Source organism: Bacidia gigantensis (assembly GCF_019456465.1).
Source record: "Bacidia gigantensis strain McMullin 20006 chromosome Unknown contig_180, whole genome shotgun sequence".
NCBI classification, from domain to species: Eukaryota; Fungi; Ascomycota; class Lecanoromycetes; order Lecanorales; family Ramalinaceae; genus Bacidia; species Bacidia gigantensis.
The window spans coordinates 2,460,340-2,483,739 of NW_025408596.1; the positions used below are offsets into that span (position 1 = coordinate 2,460,340).

General features: G+C 49.5%; 8 protein-coding genes and 1 non-coding gene across 9 annotated transcripts; 5 read left to right on the top strand and 4 right to left on the bottom strand.

The window, feature by feature from the left end:
• Positions 1-1,247: 1,247 nt before the first annotated feature.
• Positions 1,248-2,094, bottom strand: LAS21 (major facilitator super transporter protein; the record flags this gene model as incomplete). The annotated part of the gene is made up of 2 exons (XM_044812179.1): positions 1,248-1,626; positions 1,679-2,094. 2 exons carry the CDS (start codon positions 2,092-2,094, stop codon positions 1,248-1,250), a joined length of 795 nt encoding a protein of 264 aa, XP_044671312.1.
• A 2,052-nt stretch (positions 2,095-4,146) lies between these two features.
• KY384_003666 (uncharacterized protein) lies at positions 4,147-6,041 on the top strand (the record flags this gene model as incomplete). The annotated part of the gene is made up of 4 exons (XM_044812180.1): positions 4,147-4,294; positions 4,430-4,645; positions 4,694-4,768; positions 4,837-6,041. 4 exons carry the CDS (start codon positions 4,147-4,149, stop codon positions 6,039-6,041), a joined length of 1,644 nt encoding a protein of 547 aa, XP_044671313.1.
• Positions 6,042-6,639: 598 nt separating this feature from the next.
• Positions 6,640-7,298, top strand: KY384_003667 (uncharacterized protein; the record flags this gene model as incomplete). Its single annotated transcript, XM_044812181.1, has 4 exons — positions 6,640-6,788; positions 6,858-6,966; positions 7,024-7,113; positions 7,167-7,298. 4 exons carry the CDS (start codon positions 6,640-6,642, stop codon positions 7,296-7,298), a joined length of 480 nt encoding a protein of 159 aa, XP_044671314.1.
• A 339-nt stretch (positions 7,299-7,637) lies between these two features.
• Positions 7,638-8,994, bottom strand: KY384_003668 (uncharacterized protein; the record flags this gene model as incomplete). The annotated part of the gene is made up of 8 exons (XM_044812182.1): positions 7,638-7,778; positions 7,834-7,978; positions 8,034-8,118; positions 8,171-8,548; positions 8,598-8,685; positions 8,737-8,847; positions 8,899-8,930; positions 8,982-8,994. 8 exons carry the CDS (start codon positions 8,992-8,994, stop codon positions 7,638-7,640), a joined length of 993 nt encoding a protein of 330 aa, XP_044671315.1.
• Positions 8,995-9,336: 342 nt separating this feature from the next.
• Positions 9,337-10,358, top strand: KY384_003669 (uncharacterized protein; the record flags this gene model as incomplete). Its single annotated transcript, XM_044812183.1, has 2 exons — positions 9,337-9,975; positions 10,344-10,358. 2 exons carry the CDS (start codon positions 9,337-9,339, stop codon positions 10,356-10,358), a joined length of 654 nt encoding a protein of 217 aa, XP_044671316.1.
• Positions 10,359-10,796: 438 nt separating this feature from the next.
• Positions 10,797-16,508, bottom strand: KY384_003670 (uncharacterized protein; the record flags this gene model as incomplete). The annotated part of the gene is made up of 1 exon (XM_044812184.1): positions 10,797-16,508. One exon carries the CDS (start codon positions 16,506-16,508, stop codon positions 10,797-10,799), a length of 5,712 nt encoding a protein of 1,903 aa, XP_044671317.1.
• Positions 16,509-16,965: 457 nt separating this feature from the next.
• On the top strand, positions 16,966-20,859 carry KY384_003671 (uncharacterized protein; the record flags this gene model as incomplete). Its single annotated transcript, XM_044812185.1, has 1 exon — positions 16,966-20,859. One exon carries the CDS (start codon positions 16,966-16,968, stop codon positions 20,857-20,859), a length of 3,894 nt encoding a protein of 1,297 aa, XP_044671318.1.
• A 253-nt stretch (positions 20,860-21,112) lies between these two features.
• On the top strand, positions 21,113-21,188 carry KY384_003672. Its single transcript has one exon. It is a non-coding gene; the product is annotated as a tRNA-Gly (tRNA).
• Positions 21,189-22,115: 927 nt separating this feature from the next.
• On the bottom strand, positions 22,116-22,994 carry KY384_003673 (uncharacterized protein; the record flags this gene model as incomplete). Its single annotated transcript, XM_044812186.1, has 1 exon — positions 22,116-22,994. One exon carries the CDS (start codon positions 22,992-22,994, stop codon positions 22,116-22,118), a length of 879 nt encoding a protein of 292 aa, XP_044671319.1.
• Between the last annotated feature and the right edge of the window lie 406 nt (positions 22,995-23,400).

Here is a 23,400-nt window from a genome sequence, read left to right on the forward strand (position 1 = left end):
CTGAAACAGCAGGAATATAGGGACGTTTGCTGTTCGAGTTTGTGTAACGAGGAAAAGAGTTAGCAGATCGTGGAATGATTGTGCAATGTCTGCAAGCAGAATTAGCCTTTGAATGGAATTGTAGATGTGAAAGCCGAGGACCTCGTGAAGAAATCGACCGCGAGCGAAGATTGATCAAGACTGGCGTCACTGTCATAAGAGCCATGAAACCAGAGCTTACGAAAACCGCCCTTGCTTGAGCGACGAGGGATGGTTTTCCTAGCTGTGGGGGGATCAAGAACTCAAGCCCATTCAAAAGCTCTGGGGCGTCGGCCTTGGTGAACACCACCTTGAACGCAATTGCGGTAACGCCAAGTGGCAGTGCGAGCGCAGAAGCAACCCGACGAGGAGCCCACGGTACAGCGCTATGGGAAATTCTCGACATAAGGTCTACGTAGGTGGCGATAGTGAGAGCCCATAGCACCATATTGTGTTTAGGAAGCAGGAATCTTGCGATATCTGGTTCACCTGTGTGTTTCTGACCGCTTTGATTCCATCTACGGAGGACCCTGGACGTGATAAGTAAGGCTAACCCCCAAAGAGCGCTAGAAAGTCGAGTCAAGCAGATGCGTCGCCGTCTGCAATTTACATTAGCAATTTTGGCAAATGTGGGCATCGTGGTCTTACTGTTTCGCAAATAACAAGCCAAACCAGGCCGAGGAAGCCCAATACCAAAAGTGCTGCTCCTCCTCAACATAGCTGCTTGCGAACATCATTGAGCCGTACATAAGGGTCATCATTGGAATCATTGAATTTCCAATCCTTATTGAGGAGCTGAGCCGAACCTGAATCCCTATGCTTAGGGCAAGGGACATACATGTAAGACTAATGCCAATGCCAAGTTTCAGAAGATCGTAATCACTGGCGACGCTACTCAAGACTTTCTGAGCACGCCGACTGAACTGTGGATCGTCAACCCTGTGACTTCATCTACGATTTTGCTCACCTTTTGAGAAACGCTAATCACCTCGCGGTGTGACTGAGGTATAGTGGTCAATAAGGAATCCACTTCCTTCCACATACAGCCCAGGGCGATGCTATCCGGAACTAACCCATCACAGTCTGCGACACTTCGGTTTTGGTCAAGATTGGGCCAGGGGTATGTACTGCTCGCAATTTTAAGAATTTGCATAGCATTCTGAACCACAAGGCGCTGCTGATCATCTGCTGCCTGTCAACGGAATATGGTTGATTCGAATGGAGTGCTATTAACCTTCTCGCCAAAGTGAGAGGAGTTCAGGTACGAAGACGCCTAGGTTGTTCAATGGCACTGGAAAGCCAAGCAGACCCGCCAATGTAGGGGCGATGTCTGACTGCTCGATCTTTGTGTAGTACTGAAATCCGTTGTTGGACGAAGCAACTGGACTTTGATACCCCTTGGAAATAGCTTTGAGCTTAGGCGACATGAAAACTAAAGCTGGAGAAGTCTCGCCTTCACCAGACCCCCCGTGATTACCTCCTTCATTCATGCCATGATCGCCGCATAGCACAAGAAGTGTTGATCGAAGATGAGGTTTTATTTCTATGGCTTCGTATATCTCTCGTACGACTGAATCCATTTCTGATTGCTTGGGCTTCATGTTTGGGCTGCCTTGATGTTAAAATCCGTGGACAACAACACCTAAGAGCACGTTATTACCTTCGAGGACCAGATTTATGCCCTATGTGATCAAGACCTAAGTAGTGCATTATGAAACCATTCCAATCCTGTTGTTCGAGCTCCCAAGAAACATGCCGGGTGACGTTGTTATCAACCTCAGAGAAGTCCTTTGCAGAACGATTGGTTAGGCCTTGCAGGTGCTTTCTATGGGAGTCAAAACGAACCGAAACAAAGAAACTCGACGTGCCATCTCTGCGCCCGAAAGTCTCCGGAAACAGCTTCAGCCATGTGTCGTCCCCATACATGACCAAGTTTCCGCCAGGCTTGCTCCTCAATTGCGATAGCCAGGTGTCCTGATTTGTTAGGCTGGAGCTAGTGTCCGACTCTGCAAAATTGAGGATGACATCCAAAAAGGACGGTATGGATCCAGTCGTGATTGCCTTGAGGCGAGGCATAGTAATTGTGGGGGAGGTAGCGTGGGCTGTGAAAGGGATAGCGGAGCCATCTCGTATGAGACTGTGAATAGACGTAAGTCTGCGGGCCAGACTGATTTGATTAGTGGCTCACCTCTGAACAAAAGTAAAGCTAGATTCTTGAGAATATACGAAATCACTATGTACTTTAGTGTAGGATTCAATTCTCGACACACTGACTCCGTACCTCCGTAGGGCATCTACGACCATAAAAACCACCTTATCAAATGGCGCAGGTACAGTGGCGGTTCCATGTGGGCCGTGTCTAAAGTGAGCTCTACCGGCAATGAACGGTTTAAATGGGAAGAATCCAGCGGCAAAGACTGCGAGAGCTATGATCAATATTAAATTGGCGAATGTCAATATCGAGTAATTGGAGATATTGGCCATTGGGGGCCCTGAGGGTCATTCTCTACTGAAGCTGGTGAGATTTCGATGGCATCATGGTGGAAGGAAATTAAGCGTGTACGAGTAGATTGATAAATAAGGTAGGTACCCACTACTGGCCTCAGCCAGTGGCTGCCAAGGCTGCCCAAGGCTGCCCACCTCAAGCACTGGAGATCTCCCGAGTCTTGGAAAGCCCCCTCGAGCCTCAAAATTTTGGAAAGCCTCACAAGTCCTGCGAGGAGATATGGAAACACAACTATAGGAGCGTAGGTGTCTCAAAAGCCGCTTCAATTAGGAATCTGGGAGAGAGAGATTTGATTTGTTCAAGGATAGCTCGGTCTCACTAGCAGCTTACTCAATGCTGGAAGAGTGCCCTGAAGGCAGAAACATACTTGTACGAGGAAGAAGTGTATGGTGTGAAAGCGTGCAGGTTTACAGAAACATGGAGAACGATGCACATGGATTTTCGAAGGTGTCTAATGCAGTCAAAGTTGGCGGGCAAAGGCGATCGTTGGACTCTGAATCAATCACTAATACCTTCAAAAATCTTGAATGCTCCCTCCTCATTAACGTCTTCGCTGCCTTGCGCGAATCTTTTCAGCCTCTCGACGCTTGATCAAGGCGGGAAAGACCATGGCGGCTTTGTTCTTCGTTCGGCCTTTCTTTAGCCACTTCCGGCCTCTAATTGCACGTGTTTGCAAATCTGAAGCCTCATCCCTTCGCTCAATATCCATGACTGCTAGATGACGTGATATTAAGAACATGTTTCCACAGCATAGGAGACCAGGGTTTTCAATACCTTCAGTTCCGCCGGCATCATTTGTTCTCTCCTCCACTAGATCCTCGGATTCATTCTCTACTAAGGGTCATGAATGGGCTCACAAAAGGTGTTATCATAACGTTGTGCTGATGGACTGACCTCGAGTTGCACTTTGCGCTTCATTGAAGGCCTGCTTCTGCGGTTGGGATGCAACTTCATGGAGCCTTGCAGACAGACGCTTTTTTCTTGACAGCTCAGCTGGTTCGAAGATCCTACGGCGCAACTTGGCTTTATTCACCTTTTTGGCACTTGATCGAAGCCCCTTCGCCATGGCAGTGAGGAAGTATGCCGAACCACTAGGAATGTAGAACTCTCAGGCTTCCCTCAAGTATGAGAGACAATTAAATCCCTTGCAATTTGTCTGAGCCTGTGGACAAGTTGTTTGCCGTTTGCTTGTTGAGTGCTTTGAAGTGCTCTGAAGCGACGAACAGCCTTAGGAGTCTTCACCCCCAAGTCGGACACACTATTAGATTTGACACTCTAATGATCACGATGATAGTATTGAAGCTGCGGCCGTTCATTCATATCTTACGGCCAGAAATATCCGGTCTGAGAAAGTGCGCAAGCTGGGGTGAAACACTTCTAGGGCCAAGAATCCAAGTGGCGCTAGAGGCATGTGGTCACAGCGTAGATTGTTGTGGCAGTATCAAAGGCCTTCAGGTTCTCGTGAGGTCAGCAATTCTCTGGGCTTGTCCCTCGAGCTGCTCAGGAAAACCCTTGATCAAGGTCAAACCGTAGAATCTCGGCGTTTCCAAATGGAAGGCTCTAATAGGACCCTCGATCTTGCGCCTCAAAACCCAGCGTGACGACCTTTCAGCATCAATAAAATGGCAGCTCCTACTTCTGCAATGAGTATGGACTCTGCTTCTGCTCAAGTGAAAAGACTCATTGCTGCGCAACTCAAACAAGTCTGCAAAGGAGCAAGCCTACCAGTCTCAGGCGCAAAAGCTGCGTTGCAATCTAGAATCATCTCGCGTATGTCATGCTCCTTATTCCCCCACCTTCTTGAGGAGGAAATCCTTCAGTCTCTACGACACCTTCTGGTGCTTCATCATGACTCGCTTATCCCTATCTTCATTCTACCCACTGAATCTGACCTTGATCGTCCAGAGCTCCAATACTATCTTTCACAGAACGACTATGAGGCCTTCCATAGACTCAAAAGCCTCGTCTTTAATCCAACTTTAGATCAGTCAATACCCCTCAGCTCTGCAAGAACCATGCCTCACAACCCTATGGCAACCCCGCAGCGTCATCTCCCTAACTCTTTTGGTGTCACCCCGATATCGTATGGAACAGCTCAACCGCTGGGCGCATCTGCACAGAGTATGCAAGCGCTGTCACACGAGCAAGGTCAGAGCTAATCCTAACCAGGGTCCCAGCTTAATTTCAAAGAGAGTCCATTCACAAGGCACATAACGGTATTGTCAAAGGTGCACAAGCTGGAAGGTGAGCCATTATATTCATTCTTGAGTGATTTCCATGCCTCTACACGTACTTGTCTAACCGAGACGTAGCTCGCGAAGCTACGCGAGACACTTTTAGAGATCCCTTGAACTTGACTCAAGATGTTGTCACGATGCTCAACGACGACAATAACACAAGGGTAATGGTATACTGTGCGGCAGACGTTGGACCATCACCTTTCACCCTATTGGACGTAGCATTCCCTCAACAAGTCGAGCTGAAAGTCAACGGAGATGATGTCAAGGCGAATCTTAGGGGGCTGAAAAACAAACCTGGTACTACACGCCCCGCAGATATTACCGGACTTTTAAGGAAACGTGCGGGCTATAACAACGAACTTCTTATCACCTATGCGCTGACGAAAAATCGCTTTAACTTGGTGGTGAATCTAGTCAAGCAAATTCCCGTCGAAAGCCTCGTGTTGGAACTCAAACAAGGCAAGCTGATCTCAAAAGATAGAGTCTTGCGTGAAATGCAAAGCCGGGCGGAGGACCAAGACATTGTCGCTACATCATCAGTCCTTTCTTTAAAGTGCCCGTTATCGTATATGAGAATCGATGTTCCATGTCGCTCAACGGTTTGTAAACACAATCAGTGTTTTGATGCGACTTCTTTCCTGCAACTACAGGAGCAGGCACCGACATGGAGTTGCCCTGTCTGCCACGAGAACGTTAAATTTAGCAACTTACAGGTTGACCAATATGTGGAGGATATACTGAAGTCAACGCCACGCTCAGTAGACCAAGTTACCATTGAGCCAAGCGGACATTGGAGCATCAAAGGTGAGGAGAAACCCCTATTAAGCTCAAGCAAGAGACAAACTAGTTATGAGTCCGATAAAGACCTGGTGGAGATTGACGAACCGCCATGTGGAAAGACAGTCAAAAGCGAATATAGTCAGCAACCAAACATGCTAAGTACGCCTCCAGTATCGTCGCGGGAGCCCTCAACATCAACAGGAAAACAATCCTTTGGTGGCAACAAACGCCCAGCACCATACGCAGCAGATGTCATTGATCTTTGTACTGACTCCGAAGATGGAGAGCCTGTAAGGACGCCAAAGCGGCGGCAGACGGCACCCTTAACAAACGGCGCGCCTAGCAGCAATACTTCTGACGAAATACAGTTCACTGATGGTGCAGCCTCACCATACCCACCGAAGCACCCGTCATATTCCTCCAACTTCTACCCTCCACGAAATCAATACCCGCCCACAGGTTATCCACGACCTTACGACCAGCCCTCAAGCTACTGAAATAGCATTTACTGGCCTTTGCAGCATCTTATAACGACATTACAAATGAATAGCATGGCGTTCCGGAGACTGTGATTATCCTCATTACGTTGAGGCGCGACGATACCCCTGACATGGAGGTTCTCTGCTGGGGTCCGATAGGAATAGATATCTTATAATGATAAAAGGGATCCACAAAGGCGATGGTGACTCTTTGGTTAACCTCTACGATCTTAGATACAAATGCTTAGTTGATATCATTGCTGCTGATGCGGCCTCTAGAGCCCGTATTTTCGTTAGTGCTATGCCCGAAGGGACTGTATTTTTTCGTTTCCTATCATCCTATCAAGCGGCGTGGATCCTGAAAGTTGCACATCCAAATCCAAAGATGGCCTAATGTCAAGTATCATCCGTCTAAACCCGGAACAAATTCGCTTGTCTAAGATAGCAATGAACGGCCAACAACCGAAATGCTGGGAAACCCAATGACCCATCTGGACGCTGCCTTCATCTCACATTCAACCTCATGTCTGCCGAAAGTTCCAACCCTTCTTCGGTTTCCTCGGATCCTTACGCTTCATTTGTCAATGCATCATGCATTGAATTATTGCTCTTAGAGATGGTACCTACTGCGTACCGTCTAGCTGCCGAGCTGCGTCCTCTAAACTTGAAAGGCGACAAAGAGACCGACGAAGATGAGCAAAAGGAGGCAGCATATCGGCGGCTTGAGTCACTAGGATACAGAGTTGGACAAGGTCTTGCTGAGAGGTTCGCATACTCCTTAGGGGCTTGCTCCGCCATTGATTGTTAATCGCAAAACATGCGTAGATTCTCTAGGGATAGGCCACGCTTCACGGATCCGCTCGATGTGATCAAGTTTCTGTGCAAAGACATGTGGACACTCGTTTTCAGGAAGCAAATCGACAATCTTAAAACCAACCACCGAGTGAGGTCGAAGCTCTATATTTTCCAATAGTGCAATGGCTTATTGATTGCTGTCAAGGGTGTTTACGTTCTTACAGACAACAGCTTCAAACCCTTCGCGCGTATGAGCATGGCCACATCGTCTGAAGCTCTCGCAAAAGCCCAGCCGGTAATCTTCTATCGCTTTACTGTACAGAGTATGATCCCTTCTGACCCTCGTAGCATCTATGGTTTCCATGTGGCATAGTGCGAGGGAGTCTTGCAAGTATGGGAATTGTTGCCACTGTTCAAGCGGAGACGTCAGAACTTCCAGCCGCTACCTTTCAAATCAAAACGAACTCTGCGAGATCATAAAATGCAAAAGGTCACCCATCCCAGATTTCCGCGATTCTACTCATGCATACGAAGGACCTTACAATGCCACGGTATCATATGAGCAGAGACTGTCAAGCTTCACGTGCATGCTTGAAATCCTTTTTGCTGCTAGAGACGACACCCATCCCGAGAGTAGAAAGTAGAGGAGAAGATATTAGAGCCTGTAAGTAAGAACAGAGGAGTCAGTGAATGGCTCTATTTAGAAATCTGATCTAGGTATGGTAGTTGCCACGCTTTTTGAGATCCAGAGCGTGAATTCTGGAGTAGCAATGCAGCTCTGCTTGCAAATGATTGAACAAACGGCGATGAATGGGTGAATCACTTCGGTGGTGGGTTGTGCACAAAATCGATGCCCTTTGCGATATTGCCTTTCAAGCCCGTCTTTGCAGGTTCTAGCAACTTCTTCTCATCCTCACTTAAGCTGCCCAGGATATTGTTGGCTTTTTCGGCGCCGGATGGCTGATCTTGCATTAGCAAAAGACTTTTAGAAAGAAATATCAGAATGCGAGCATACCCCGAGCTCCACTGGTACAGAGAAAAAGTCCACTCCAGTCTCTTTAGCGATGGCATCTCCGCCAGAAACACCATTCAGATCGATGAAGGTGGGCTCGACAATACCCTTCTCGCCCTTGCTTGCTTTGATGACTTGCTCGGCAAAGCTACATGTCATGTGAGCAATACAAACTTCCCGTATTTCTGGTGACCGATGCGTACCGAAACCCAGCGTATGCCATTGAGAGAGTTGCAGATCCCGCTCCTCCCTTTGCTTCAACGACCTCATCACCACCAAATTGCACACCTAGAGTGGATCAGACAAGAAACTAGAGGTGCACTCATGGTACATAACTTACGCTTGATCAGAGCAGGATATTTGTCAGCAGGGACATTCACCGCGGGCTTGGCCAGACTGAAGAGGGGCACAATCGTCTCGCCAGAATGCCCTCCGATGACAGGGATGACAGTCTTGGAAGGCTCTTTCTCCCCGGTGATATCCTGTACGAAAGTTTCGGCTCGGACGACGTCGAGAGTAGTCACACCGAAAAGTCGTTTGGGGTCGTAGACATTCGCTTGCTTCAAGACCTCGGCTGCGATTGGGACCGTAGAATTGACAGGGTTGGAGATGACCAAAATGAAGGCTTTTGGGCAGGACTCTGCAATACCCTTGACCAGGTCACGGACGATACCGGCGTTGATCTTGAACAGGTCATCGCGAGTCATTCCAGGTTTGCCTAGAATGTGTGAATGCCTAGTTCCGGAGCTACCGTTGAAGATACGTACGAGGAATGCCAGCGGGAATGACTACGACATCAGCCCCGGTCAAAGCCTTTTTCAATCCGTCATCTGCGGGCAAGTAGCCGGTAATTTTCTATCACTTCTTAATGTATGCCAGATATTGGGCATGGAACAATTGACATACTGCGACGGAAGATATGTGAGATAGGTCGGCGGTGACACCTGGTGTATTGACGACATCATAGAGCGAAAGCTCGTCGATCAGAGGGCTTGCTTTGAGAAGCAACGACAATGGCTGTCATTCTAATTTCAGGGTGCTGCACCATGATGTTTGAGAGGAACTTACTTGGCCAATGCCTCCGGAGGCCCCGAGAACGACTATGATGCATTAGAAGGGTGAATCCACGTCGTAATTGCCGGCGAGCGAACCTGCTTTGACCATCCTGAGGTGTAGAAATGCTTGCTATGCTGGGTAGCTTGAGCGACTGACAGTCAGAGGAGCTATGTACGAAAGAGAGACGATAGGTACTATGGAGAAGGAATATAGTTCAATTGAAATGGAATGCCAAATCGCCTAGTCGTAGAGTATCATTCGCTGACGTTGTGGTGCCCCACCATCAGCCACCACGGACATTATTATTTCTTTTGTGGTGCGGCGGGGCCTACGGCACCCGCCCGGGAAGCACGGGGGCTTCGGGCCTTGGAGGGCCTAGACTCTTCCGTCGTGTTTTGGCGCGTAGCAGCCCTAAAATTGACAAACCCATGACACGCTTCATGAGCGATCATGGTCTCTTCGAGGGATTTCTCTGTACAAGTACTGTCAGATGCTTCAGTCCTGACACAATACGATGATCCAGAGCCAGACCACGAGCTCGGCAGCCATGAGCACAGTAAATATATTGAGGCCGTCACGGAATCCACGTTCAGATTGAAAGTCATCCTGCACCCTACCTTCAACATCCACCTGCTGAAGCATGATGATGTCGTGAGGACCTGCTTTTACTTCGACGATGACAATCTAGGCTGGTGTCTCGACTTTGAGAGATCCTACATTGATCGGTGTCGCGCGTCTGGACAGCCTGCCTATCGGGAAATCACACAGATCCACATGAAAGATCTGAACACGGGAAAGTGGCTCAAAGGGGATCTGAGCTTTGGGGCACTGCTCACAAGTAAGTGGCATACCGGTCTTGAGGATACAGAAACACATCCTGATTCGGTTTCAGAGGAGAGCAATGACAAACAGATCAAGCCAGAAGATATAAAGGGCTTAGGGAGCATTCGAATCACTATCCAACGAATCAATAGGCAGGCAACAGGCAGATATCAAGAGTCACGTGACGGCCACCAAAATCGTTGTGAGGAGCTGCCAGAGAAAGCGTTGAAAGGCAAGGCTGTGTCTAATATCGTCAAGTATATCATGGTATATCAGACATCACACAACCTCTTCGCTGACTGCCGCCAGACTCGCCCATACGCAGGTATGTGAGAGAGAAAAGCAACATATTTACAACGTCAGACCTCTTGGATCCTGTCTTTCCTACACTTTTCACTATCAATCGCGTCGTAAGTCTGGCGAAACCTTCTGCCGCTTTCGGCGTGTAGCAGAGCATCACTGAATGTTGAAACCAGACAACTTGCAGGTTCTGGGAGTAATTCCACGCTCTCCAACGCCGGAACCCCAGCTGAGAGACGAGCTCAGAGAACTAAGAGTAGGTTCTCTTTGCACCCTTATGATTGCATTCGTAGAATGGAGCCTCTGAGATGCGATGCTTGCTGATACTGTAAAAGGCTCGCCTTGCGTGAATTGAAGAAACGAATCCCCTGAAATCGGAGTCTACGACAGGTTCTCGCATCAAGCGTGAACAGCAAGGGAATAGTGCCGAGCGATCTCGCAAACGAGTTCGTCAGAGTGGCCGAGAGCCTGAGTGGGTGGATTTGACAGGAGATTGAACACTCGTCTACGGATTTTCTGGGTTCAAAGTCTCGATTGATCAGCGATATACCCCATGCATCGTTTGCATAAGCTCGTCGACATTAAAAATAATTAGCTGTAGCTAGTCTGACAAACAGGAAAATTAGTTCTAATGCATCAATAATGCATCGCACCGACGCCATGCGAGGAAGGGGACCCTTCCTTGGCCCAGAATATCTCCCTGAAACGCTCATGCTTGGTTTCGCCGATCAATAGCCGTACAATCTAATACATCCATTGAACCGAAAAGCTCACATTGCTTCACATCATCACTTGGCCATGACATCAACATAACCTCTACCTTTCCTCCCTTTTTTCATAGTTCCGCCTTTTCTCGCTTGTGGCAGCCCAAGCAAATCGTCAATATTATTTGCGCCTCCCTGACTGGTAGCAGGCCTTGACGGAGGAGCTGAAGGTGGCCCTGAAGCAGTCTCATCGTCTGTTTGTGTCGCTGGCGAAACTGTCCGTGCTAATGGGCTAGGGCCCGGTGCCAAAGATGGAGCTGGCCCACTTACAGCCCTCGGGGAGTACATATCAGAGCCTAGATTCTTTGGAATAGGTGGGACAGGTGGAATGGGCGTAGATCTTAAAGGTGGTACACCTGCCGCACTGACAGATCTGGAAGGGGGTCCTTTGGGCGGCGGTGGTGTCGCTGCTGATATCGTTTCGGTGTTTCCACCCTTCTTGTTTACCCACTTCCCGAGTTCCTTGTCAAAGTAGAAAGAGCTTTCCTCTCCAAGCTTGACTTTGATTGGCGCATTCAGATTGCCGCTGTCATTAGACTCCTCCTTGCTGCCGCCAAACCAGCTGCCGCCGAACCAGCCAGACTTCTTACTATTAAGCCTTGGAGCGTTGTTTCGTTGTGCATCGGCCTCAGCAGCTTTCCTGAAAGCTTCGTCTGCCTCACGATCTTTACGGTCCCTTTCTTTTTGGCGTGAAACCTTCGCTCGGGCTTCGAAATCGTCGTCCTCATCAAGATCCGCGCCTATTTCGCTTGAAATTTCTCTCCTGGGCGATACTTCTGTAGGAGGGACATCAGGAAAATAGGATGGAGGCTCGTAAGAACTCTGCGGTTGATAAGCAGAAGAATTGGCTTCGTAGGATGCCATGGTAGGCTGGTAAGTTGAAGGTGCTTGCTGGGGAAGATTTGACACTCGAGTAGGCGATGGCGCTTCCCGGGATAATTGCGAACGCCCATACGATGAGTTCGTGGAGTGTTGATGTGCAGAATATGGATCAGCAATTTTAGATACCGCCGCTTGTGGGAGAGTCTGGGCATGCTCTTGTGGAGAGTCTGGGTTTGGAGGAGATGGGGTATAGCTTTGGTACTGATACTGTGGTGCTGGAGAAAGAGATTCAGAGACATTGTGGTCAGAAGGAAGTGGCGGTGTTGGGAGATAGCTCTGGGATTGAACTGTGAGTGGTGACGGCTGTGCAGAGTAAGTATAGGGATCCTGGCTCAAATTAGATGAAGAGGTGGGTCGTGAGGAGTATTGTGGAGGTGCAAGAGTGGCGTGAAAGGTCTCATTATTCGGGTGCTTCGGAGGGTCAGGGAAGGGCAGTCTCGATTGCTCAAGCGAGGATCTAGGCGTATATACACTTCCGGGTGTGTAGCGAGCGTTAGCGGCTGGGGCAGTTGGGGCAGATACAACGCCGGCCTGGTATGAATTGTACAGATCAGATGAGGACGTTGCTCGACTGGGAGATGGCGATTCACCCGAGACACCCGCGAATGGGCCTGACGCTGGATCGTGAGTTTTTCCGGACTTCGAAGATGCGGCGTCATCTTCGTCTCCAGCTACATATGAATTGAATTTCGCCCATATGGAGCCCGAAACTTTGTCCATGCTTGGTTTAGAAATCCAAGACCCAGAGGCATCTCGAGGTGCTTGTCGTAGCCGATCTTGAAGGGTTTCTAGGGACCCAGCCAGCAGGGCATGATAGTATGGCGACGGCCTTGTTGTTGACTTCAGAGTATTGAATATAGCTTCGCAGTATTGCTGAGCCTCCGGCTTCAAACCATACTCTGCTAAAACCATTGCGTGGTAAAGTTTGTATGGTTGCAAATGCGGGGAGAGGGTAGAAACAGATGTCCCTGACAATACCGTGCGAGCAAAGTCATATACTTCAGTAAGCAAGATGCTATCAAAGTCGCGACCATAATCGAATGGTCGGCGTAGATGATCTACCCCTAGGAGGTGAACATTTACTTGGGGATCATCCGGACCGCCAAATAATCCTGGTGTTGATGCAAAGATATAACAAATATGAGCTGCTTCGGTCCTACCATAACCTGCCAGTAATTGCCCGAGCGAAAGGAGAGCCTTTCCGTCATCAGCAGTTCGATTGCCTAGGATCAAAGTCAAGGTTTCTCGCCACCTGTCTAGGCCATCCAACGCGTTTCTGGTTGGTCCTGCATTGTCCTTTTTACTGACCAGTTGCAAACCTGCCCGAGCCGATGGTGGGACAAGCTCGTCAACACTTTCCTCCCAATTACCGGCGAAGACTTGATATAAAACAGACAACGACTCTGTATTCTCGCCAAAAGTTTTTACTTCCTGACGAACGAATTCTTGAGTGATCTGTTTAGTGATGGTCTTGTCTAGAGTGGAAGCAATCAACATTGCATGAGCCCACATTCTATGGTCCACCGCATGCCACGCGGCCTGCTCTCGCTCGCCACGAAGTAGTTGCTTCCGTATCCCTTCTAATGCATCGGGCTCTGGAGAATTATGCACATTAGTGATGTTGCTCTGTCTTGTGATCCCGGTTGGCGGCGCAGTAAAGTTATTTTGAGGAAGAGAAGTTGCGTCGCCATCATTCAGCTCAGGCGAAAGAAGGGTTCTCACAGCCTTCTCAGCAAGTGCGTTACCTTCGATCAACCCATCGTATTCCACGAAAATTTCCATGATCTTCCATAGTAGAATTCTCTCTTCACGATTGTTCGTTGGATCTAGGAGGGTCATTTCACCGATCCTAGGGGGAAAAGCATTAGTCTCCATGTCACGGAGCTTTCGATGCAACCAGTCGATAACTTCTTTCTTCTTGGCTTTAGCCTTGAGGGGCCCTGGGAATGCTTTCACGGATTCAGGAAGCGAAAAAGTGGTGCCTTGATCGATCATGACCTCGCCAGGACTACATTTGATCAATGGAAGTTTTTGTCCCGTTGCGTAGCGAGGAATCTGCCGGGGAAACATCTTTACCATTCGCCCTCCGAATCCAAAAGAAAAGATTGGGCAGCCCTTCCACCTTTCAAGTTGGTCTAGTTCGCGGCCATCCGTTGGTATGATATAGTTGATAGCCGAAGATGAAACCTGGGCAGGGCGGTCATGTGAAAATACCTTACGGCTTATGTCTTGAAACGACGATTGAAGGCCATAGTTGCTTACAGACGCAGGCCTGTGATAAGGAGCTCTTGATCCTGCAGAAGCCACGACTGGCCGACGAGCCCCGGGTGACTGTGTTTGGGATCTCTTGGGCGGACCTCTGCTTATGTCGCCTTGATCATGAGGATCCTCTTGGGGAGAATTCGGAGACGGCTGATCTGCCCCTGGAGTATATATAGGATGTGACGATGCTGAAGTAGAGCTACTGGGTGGAACTGGCTGTAAAGGAAACGGAGAAGAATCATTCACCCGTGCCTGGACCTGGCTCTGCGAGACTGTGCCCGCCTGGCTTTGAGCGTTGCCACCTTCATTTTGAGACTGCTCTGGCCTGGTGGGAGAACGGTATTGGGCTAGATCCGCAGGCTTTGGGTTTGTGTGACTGCGTAAGGCGGGATAAGGTGCTGAATCAGATGCAAGACGCTGTTGATGTCCGCCTTCGAGCCCGAGCAGATCGCTTTGCGTCAGAGGACTTGACATTCGCGGCTGATGGGGTAACGCTTGAGTGGATGGTGGACGAGGGGCCGGTGCAGGCGAAGAAGCGTAGCGAGTTGCGGGCGGAGGGACACTGGAAGTATGGCTAGGGATTGGGGAATACTTGGAATTCATAATAGGGATTGCAGGCTTTGGCTGATGCGGGGGAGATGTGTCACTAAAAAGATTGAGCTTCTCTGGTGGCAAAAGCTCATAGCTGGCCGCATGCGAAGAGGCATTGTAGCTGCTTCGCTGTTGTTGACCAGCAAATGGGGCTAGACGGATTTCCTGTGTTTGAGACGTAGGCATCGACACAGCTGTAGGTATAGAAGCTCTCCCCATGGTATTCGGAGGTCGCGCTTTAGTATCGGGCAGATCTTCGAAGAAACTACCCAAGCTTGGTTTGGCAGCCAAGACTGAAGCAGCTGACTGTTCTATTGCGGGCGGAGACCGTCCACTGGAGGGATTGAGATCATGATGATATGTACTATGAAGCGGCATCGTGCCAGATGTCATACTGCTGCTTCTTGGTGGTGGCGGCTGGCGGTCCGGAGGCGGAAAGCCAGGACTTTGAGGCACTGTTGGAAGAGGTGCGCGCCTCCTCGATCGAGTCACATCCATTGGAAGGTCGTAAGGAGATTTGTAGCCACCCTTTGACTTGTCAACAAAGCTTTGAGCAGGTTCTGGTAGTTGGGGCCGAGCGGGTGAAGGATTTGTAGCCAAGATTTGTCTTTCTTGCTGGAAGGTGCTCAAAAGGCGGCTTGGATGCGTAGAGCTAGATGAATCGTCAGGTTGATTGGTGTAATAAGATGAAAGTGCCGGGCGGTGTTGTGAAGAGCTAGCAGCAGGCGCATACGGGTTAGTATGCTTTTGTATCGATTTGGCAGGATGATGGATTAGCTGTGGATAGCTGGACGACGTGGATGGTAGAGACTGTTTCGCGTAGTCATTCACAATAACGTCATCTTCAAGGAAATCTTCCCCGTCGTCCACGAAAAACGATGAAGGATCAACAGTCTGATCGCTCTCATCGAGAAGACCTTCATCAGCTAACGCAGCTTTCCATAATTCCGAGAGATCCTCGTCTTGGAGCTTTAACTCTGTATCCTCGCGCTGTTGCTCGGATTGTATCTGAGACTCTACAACATCGAACATGGCTGGATTGGCTTCGCCAATGGATGATGTTGAGAGCATCAGTCTGACTTCGGGCTCAGCAGCAGCGTGATCCGCGTCATGGGATGCAAGATTCATTGAGCTCAAAACTTGGTCCGTGGACTTGCGGTTGAGCGATGGTACTTGAGTGGACAATTTTGGAATAAGGGAATTGTCTGATCTGTCGAAGAAGGAATCATCCTCTTCCACGGGGTCACGTTCCCCGGCGACATCATCCGACTGACTCACTGACGGCGTATGGTATTGATACGTTTGGGCGACTAGTGGTAGCCCTTCCTCAAACCGAATCTGTTCGCTCTTTAGGCTCAAGACGTGGGCTGGGGATAGCTTGTCCTCGAGCCCTACGGAGGAAACACCCGCCATTGTCCGACCATCATCGCCGAAAGAAGGCTCCCGGTCGTCTAGGCTTTCTTTGGTCGTGGCCATGACTGGTGCAGGCTCCTGCAGTGCGCTCACAAGCTCTTCTTCCTCTAGAATCTTTTCAGCCTGAGACCTCGGCAATGAATCTGGAATTACAGTTGCTAGCTGTGAGCTTTGGGGTATATCAGGAAAGTAGTCTGTTCGAGTAGATCCATTTGTGAGCGGCACTTTCGCCTCCCGCGATTCTGACCCAAAGGCTCGATCCATTTCACGACTGGTTTTGGAAGCCCTTCTGCTTCCTACCGAGGCCTCGAAAACTTCGCCAAAACGGTTCCCATTTTGCACTACAGTCCCTGCCAAGTTTTCCAAGCTCAAGGCCTCTGCCTTGGGCAGATCTCTTTCTTCGACGCCGAGCTTTGATACCTTTTCCCCGCATAGATCCTGTGGGGGATTTCGAGAGGGTTCACTGAACCCTGACAAGGTGGCGTTCCTCTCCTGTTCAATCCTAGATGTGTTGTTTGGAGCGAGATCCTGGACTATATGCTCAGAATCGGGTCGCAGGGCAGGATTCCAAGAAGCTTTCATGTCCATTATGCAAGTTCACCGTTACGTTGCTAAAGCCTTAGAAGTCAGCTTCGCACAATCGGTTCAAAGACAACCAGGGATGGGTAAGCAGTACTTCGCAATGCGCGATTGGCATCAACATGTCTTTGATCATGGTTTCATTTCACGAGGCCACTTTTACCAGAAATAGTCTGTTATACCTCCCATCGTAGGGTCTCTAGGGTCGTTCAAGTATAAGAAAGGGACTATTCTTCCACTGCCGAAGAATGATTTGCTTAAATGTCATTTTTCGGAAGCGGGAGAGTTCCGCACGTTGAATTGGAAGCCTGCCGAGGGTGCTGTTGTCCTAGAACTACCTACCAGTCTTTTCAATAAGTTTATTTGAAGATGCTAACCGCTCAGTGTTCTCAAGAGTACGTGGTATCTCTGTTGACTTACTTGTGCCCGTCGTTCATGAAGACACATCAAGATTGTAAATGAAGTTATGTCCAGAGCTTATCAATATCATCGGCCGAGAGCGCCTGACTTGCATGTTGGCGGTCCAGAATTCGGATCTGAGCTGGATCTGGACGACTTAGATCCAGGGTATAAAGACTCAAGTGGGCATCCTGCAATCAGAGAGCAGTCTAGTTCAAGTCGTCAGATTCCCCTTCGAGAGCTCAACGTCGGCCGTCCCGGGTCGTTTCGAACTGCAAGACAAGAAGACCAGGGCGAGGGGCCGTGGCAGCAGCCCTTGAGAGATGCTAGTCAAGACGATATTGATGACAGAGGCTTCGGAGAAAGTTCGAGTGCTACCCAGGATGCTGTACCTCTGCTTGGAGAAAGTGATAGACTCGGCAACAGAAGCCAGGACATGCTCGTACGGTCGAAAGGGACATCAGCGCGCACGGAAACCTCACGCAACATCACCATAGGTCAAATTCCACCACCAAGATTTCCTCCAAATGCAATCTCAAATGCAAAGTATACACCCTGGAGCTTCCTTCCCCGCACCCTGTACAATGAGTTCTCTTTCTTCTTCAACATGTACTTCCTATTAGTAGCGTTCTCACAAATCATTCCCTCTTTGAGAATCGGATATCTCTCAACATACATAGCGCCCCTAGTATTTGTTCTGGCAGTGACGTTGGGAAAGGAGGCATCGGATGACATAGCACGGCGTAGGCGGGACGCCGAGGCTAACAAGGAAGAATATACAATACTTCAACTACGACCCGAGGCATGTACAGATGCAGATAAAGGAAGACAAAACAGCAAGCTGCGTATGCGAAGTCGAGCTTTAGGAGCAAGGCAAGTATCCCAGTACACGCGCTTAGACTCGATCGAAGAGGAGGAAGAAGATTTGGAGGGGGATACGGAGACCGAGCGCTCTAATATCACTATTGAAAAAAAATTAGTTCGGTCTCGAGATCTCAAAGTCGGTGATGTCGTGGAGCTCGGAAAGGACCAGAGAGTGCCAGCGGATCTCGTCATTCTAAAGAGCTATACAAGTGACACAACGATTGCTAATCCTGTTGCAGCCGCTATGAAGAAGGTTGAGTCGAGTGTTCCTAGCCTCTTGGTTGAGGATGTTGACAATGAAGTTGGTTCTCTTGGCGCTTCTATGGACGCAGTGGCCCGGCAGGCACAGCTCGACAGCGATTCACACAAGCCTGGCCAAGCAGGTGATGTTGGGGAAGCATTCATTCGGACCGACCAGCTCGACGGAGAGACCGATTGGAAACTTCGTCTAGCACCTCCAATCACTCAGCAACTAGACCCTAAAGAATTCATGAGGCTCCGAATCATTGCAGGTAAGCCAGATCGCAATGTCCATGACTTCGTGGGCACCCTCGAGTACACGCCGCGCGCGAAGTTAAGGATGGTTGGAGACGTCCAACTGCAACAAGAGGTGTTGTCAACCCCACTGACGATTGACAATACCGCCTGGGCGAATACAGTTCTGGCTTCCAACGCAACAGTCCTGGCTGTAATTGTATACACTGGTGCTCAAACTCGACAAGCACTTTCTACGTCTGCTTCACGCTCTAAATCAGGGCTCCTTGAGCATGAAATCAACAACTTGACGAAAATATTGTGTGCATTAACGCTAACACTTTCGATCGCTCTGGTGGCCGTACGAGGTGCAGAAGGTCGGCCTGGTGAGCAGTGGTACGTCGCTGTCCTGAAGTTCTTGGTCCTTTTTTCAACCATCGTGCCTATCAGTTTGCGCGTCAACTTAGATATGGGAAAGACAGTTTACGCTCGATTCATCGAGAGAGACCAAGGCATTCCTGACACAGTGGTGAGGACAAGTACTATTCCCGAGGAGCTTGGGCGGATTGAGTATCTCCTTAGTGACAAAACCGGGACACTCACCCAAAACGAAATGGATTTGAGAAAGATCCACGTTGGGACAGTATCCTACGCAAACGAAGCCATGGATGAAGTTCGCTCCTATATACGCCAGATGTACTCTACCAGTACCACATCTGACGCGCTTCAAAGCTCGGCACTGGTGACCCCTTCATCGGCTCCCGAATCTACATTAGCTGGAGCTTCAAATACTAGGAGCCGGCGGGAAATTAGCTCACGAGTTCGTGATCTCGTTCTCGCTCTTGCGCTCTGCCACAACGTCACTCCCACATCGGAAGAGATTGAAGGCAAAACAATTACCACTTACCAGGCCTCGTCTCCAGATGAGATCGCGATTGTGCAGTGGGCTGAGAGCGTGGGACTTCGCTTGGTCCATCGAGACAGGCACTATATCAGTCTGCAGTCAGTTGATACTGCCAAAGTTGTGGTGCGCGTAAAGATAATGGAGGTTTTCCCATTCACCTCTGCTGGTAAACGAATGGGCATCATTCTGCAGTTTCTCAAAGGAGACTTGTCTACTGTATCCATGGCGGACGGCCTCGAAGAGATATGGTTTTACCAAAAGGGTGCTGACACTGTCATGGGTGCTATTGTTGCAGCAAACGACTGGTTGGATGAAGAAACGGCGAATATGGCGAGAGAAGGTCTTAGAACTTTGGTAGTAGGAAGGAAAAAGTTGTCCATGCAACAGTATCGTGATTTTGCCACAAAATACAGGCAAGCATCATTGTCTTTATATGATCGAGATGCGGGCATGTCTACGGCTGTGAGGGAGTTTCTTGAACATGATCTGGAACTTCTCGGTGTTACAGGGGTCGAAGACAAATTGCAAAGAGACGTCAGGCCATCACTTGAGCTCCTCCGAAATGCCGGAGTCAAGATATGGATGTTAACAGGCGACAAAGTCGAGACTGCTAAATGCGTTGCGGTCTCTGCTAAGCTTGTCTCTCGAACACAGTACATTCACACAGTGACCCAGATCTCCTCCGCATCAGGCGGCTCAGCGGCGCAAGACGCTCTTTCGATCATCCGTTCCAAACCAGACTCAACAGCATTGTTGATTGACGGCGACTCCCTATCCTATTTCCTCATCAATCATCGAAACGACTTCATATCTCTCGCGGTACAATTACCAGCCGTGATAGCTTGCCGGTGTTCTCCAACCCAGAAAGCAGATGTCGCCTATTTGATCCGACAATTCACCAAGAAACGTGTCGCCTGTATCGGGGATGGAGGCAACGATGTCTCCATGATACAAGCAGCCGATATTGGTGTGGGTATCGTCGGCAAAGAAGGACGGCAAGCTTCGTTAGCAGCCGATTTCTCCATCACGTCTTTCCATCACTTGACTAAGCTCTTAGTCTGGCATGGCCGAAATTCGTACAAACGCTCGGCGAAGCTCGCCCAATTCGTCATCCATCGGGGACTGATCATCTCTGTCTGCCAAACATTCTATAGCGTAGCTACTGAGCTGCAGCCTCACGCCCTTTATCGGGACTGGCTACTTGTAGGCTATGCAACTGTCTATACGATGGCACCTGTATTCAGTCTGGTCCTCGACAAGGATGTTGACGAAGGTCTTGCAAATCTCTACCCCGAACTTTATAAAGAACTCACGCTGGGCAAGTCTTTAAGCTACAAAACGTTTTTCATTTGGGTAGCCGTCTCTGTGTATCAAGGCGGAATCATCCAGGGCTGTAGCCAACTCCTGGTAGACCGAGACTCGGACCGCATGGTCAGTGTCAGTTTTACGGTCCTTGTGGTCAACGAGCTTGTAATGGTAGCATTTGAAGTCGTGACATGGCACTGGATCATGTATGTGAGCATCCTCGGCACGGCAATGATTTACGTCGGAAGCATACCATTCTTGGGCGATTATTTTGACTTGGAATTTGTGTGGGGCTGGCAATTTGCGTGGAGAGTTGCTGCTATTAGCGCCTTGAGCCTGATACCTCCCTACAGCATCAAGCTGTTGAGGCGGACATTACATCCACCAAATTATCGGAAGGTGCAAGGCATGTGAATCTGTTTTAGGTTATGGTACTTAGCTTGGCGCTGGGGACAGGGAACCCGATAGAGTAGTATCATAGAAGTACGATTGATTGTAATTTTATAACTTTGATATCAATGCTGAACGTGCTCCATCAATTTGCTATTGTTAGACCTGCAATTCTCGTACTGCCAGGACATTGGCGAGGGAGATTGCGGACATAACCTAAAGAATCGAGAGCTTAATGAACAGAGTATATATAACATACTAGAACGTGGTTTTTCACGCGACAATAGTTCAGGGGTAGAATTCGAGCTTCCCATGCTCGAGGGCTGGGTTCGAGTCCCAGTTGGTAAGTGGCGTCTTAGAAATTACATTGGCGTAATTCATTCTCACGCGTTTCTAGTCGCATCCACGGTCTTCTACTTTGATCTTCCACCAATTTTTTTTCGAAGTTCTATGTTTTCATCTCTTATATTCGAACAACTAAGTGACGTTGCCTAATCTCTCTTTGGTTTTCTAAGAGAATGGCCTTACCTTCCCGCCTCGAGTCAGCATCTCTCGTCCGATCCTTTGGTTTCTCTCGTGTCTTCACATGGATTGACGGACCGTATGTACACTCGCATGCTACCTTTTCCCATTTAAAGAGATTCCAACATCCTTTTCAATAGAAATGCTCATTATGCCCCCCATTCTCACTCGATGCTGACAACGCACCTGATACTGCGCGGTGAAATGACTGTCCTATATCCCAAGGAGGTAGATGTAAGCAAAGAGACGTTCGGTGTTGGGGCGAGGGTGGATGTGGAGAAGGGACGGGTGCATGAGGTTTGGATCGGGGAGGAAGGGTGTGAGTATGTCATTGGGGAGATGTGAGAGGGAAGAAATGTGATGGAGCTGAGGTGGAGGCAGTTCGGCGCAGTCATGTGGGCTGACAACCGAACCTGTAGGCCCAGTGTCGGCTGAAGATGAGCAATGGGTGATGCGTCTTAGACAGTAAGTGTAGCAGTATGGCCATCTATCCGCACAACATGAGGGTATGAATAAGTCATGTGCAATCTGATTAGCTATGGTATCTTCGTCTCATACACTACACAATCAAATGCCTCCCAGTCGATTCCCAAAGCAAACTCCGCTTGGGTGCTCAATGCCGCTGAGAAACGCGAAACTTTTCGTATAAACTTTTCAAACAGTCCATCCACATGTACAGACCTTCCTCCAGATTACCTGCAGAGAGAACAATCCATCAGTCCATGAGCTCAAGGAAGCTGTAAGGCAATAAAGGCTCGTCACGAACCCCCTCTTTTCCGTCGTCCGGCCCCCATCATCTTCCGCCGTAAGGCCTCTGCAGCTCCCAGGTCTACCTCCTCTCGGACGCTGTCCTCGCTGCCACTCGCTCTTTCGTCGTAAGCATTGACCGCCCCCCCACCGTTGCCTCTGCCCTTTTGGCTTCCAAATATACTGGAAAGGAACCGGGTCGGGCTCGACCGCCGAACTGGCTCAGCGTTCTCAGCGTAGGCTCGAGGAGCTCGATTACTTTCACGAATGACTTTGCGGTAGTTGCCCGCGCCGCCGATGCTGCCGTGGAAGTAAACGGTATTAGGTCGAGATGTTCGATTCGGTAATACGGGCGGAGGAGTTGGGGCAACAGTAGTGCTAGGGGACAGAATCGGTGGCTTGGAGAGGGAAAGAGACGAGGTCGACGATGTAGAGAGGGTGGAAGTTTGCATTGGATCTTCTGGGGGCCCCAAAAGAGGCTTAGGCCGACTACCTGTGGATGGGGCAAAGTTGCTTTGTCGTGAATTGGATCGTTGACGGGGCGAGCTTGGTCTGCCACGTACTGAGGAGGCCTGACTGCGCGAGGGCTGCGCGAGCTCCCTCTGGAAATCTGCAAACTCGCGACTGGGGGAAGCTTTCCGCCGTGACGGAGGGCGAGTCGACCTCAAGGAGTCTGGCGTTGGTGGTAGCGGCTGATGAGGCGAGGCTGAAGCCTGGTCAGATGCAGGATGCTGCTTTGGTATCGGAGGAAGTGGTGTAGAAGGTGGAGGGTAGGGAGGCTGCTCTAGGGAAGGGCGCGCTCGGCTGTCGGTGGATGGGCGGTTCCTCTGCTGGGTTGCATGCGAAGTAGGAGGCGCTGGAAAGATGCTATAGACTGGTCTTCTGTCCATGACGAGCTCGAGTCAAAGCGCTGTTGGGCCCGAACTGGATTAGTGATGGGTCCAACAATAGTGAATACTGTATAGAGCGCGTCGGTAAGTGGGTCGGATGAGGGTAGAAATTGCGTGTGTGAGAATGGACGAGGATGGTTAGGGGAATAACAGCATATCAGCTTGGGAGCAGTGAAACTGAGACTTTAGGGTTGTATGAAAAGAGCCAAAAGTCAGTGCTCGGCAAAGTGACATCTGGTCCAAAGTGGAAAGCATCTCTCGGGAAGAAGAGGCATTTGAGTTGAGCAGGACCCAGGGACCAAGTGCTTATTATGATCGAAATATCATCCTCGTGACCGCTCGCTGCAGGTCATTCCGCCCTTCCTAGTCCTGGACGACGGTGGGCAGATTGCTCTGTCGCGACGGC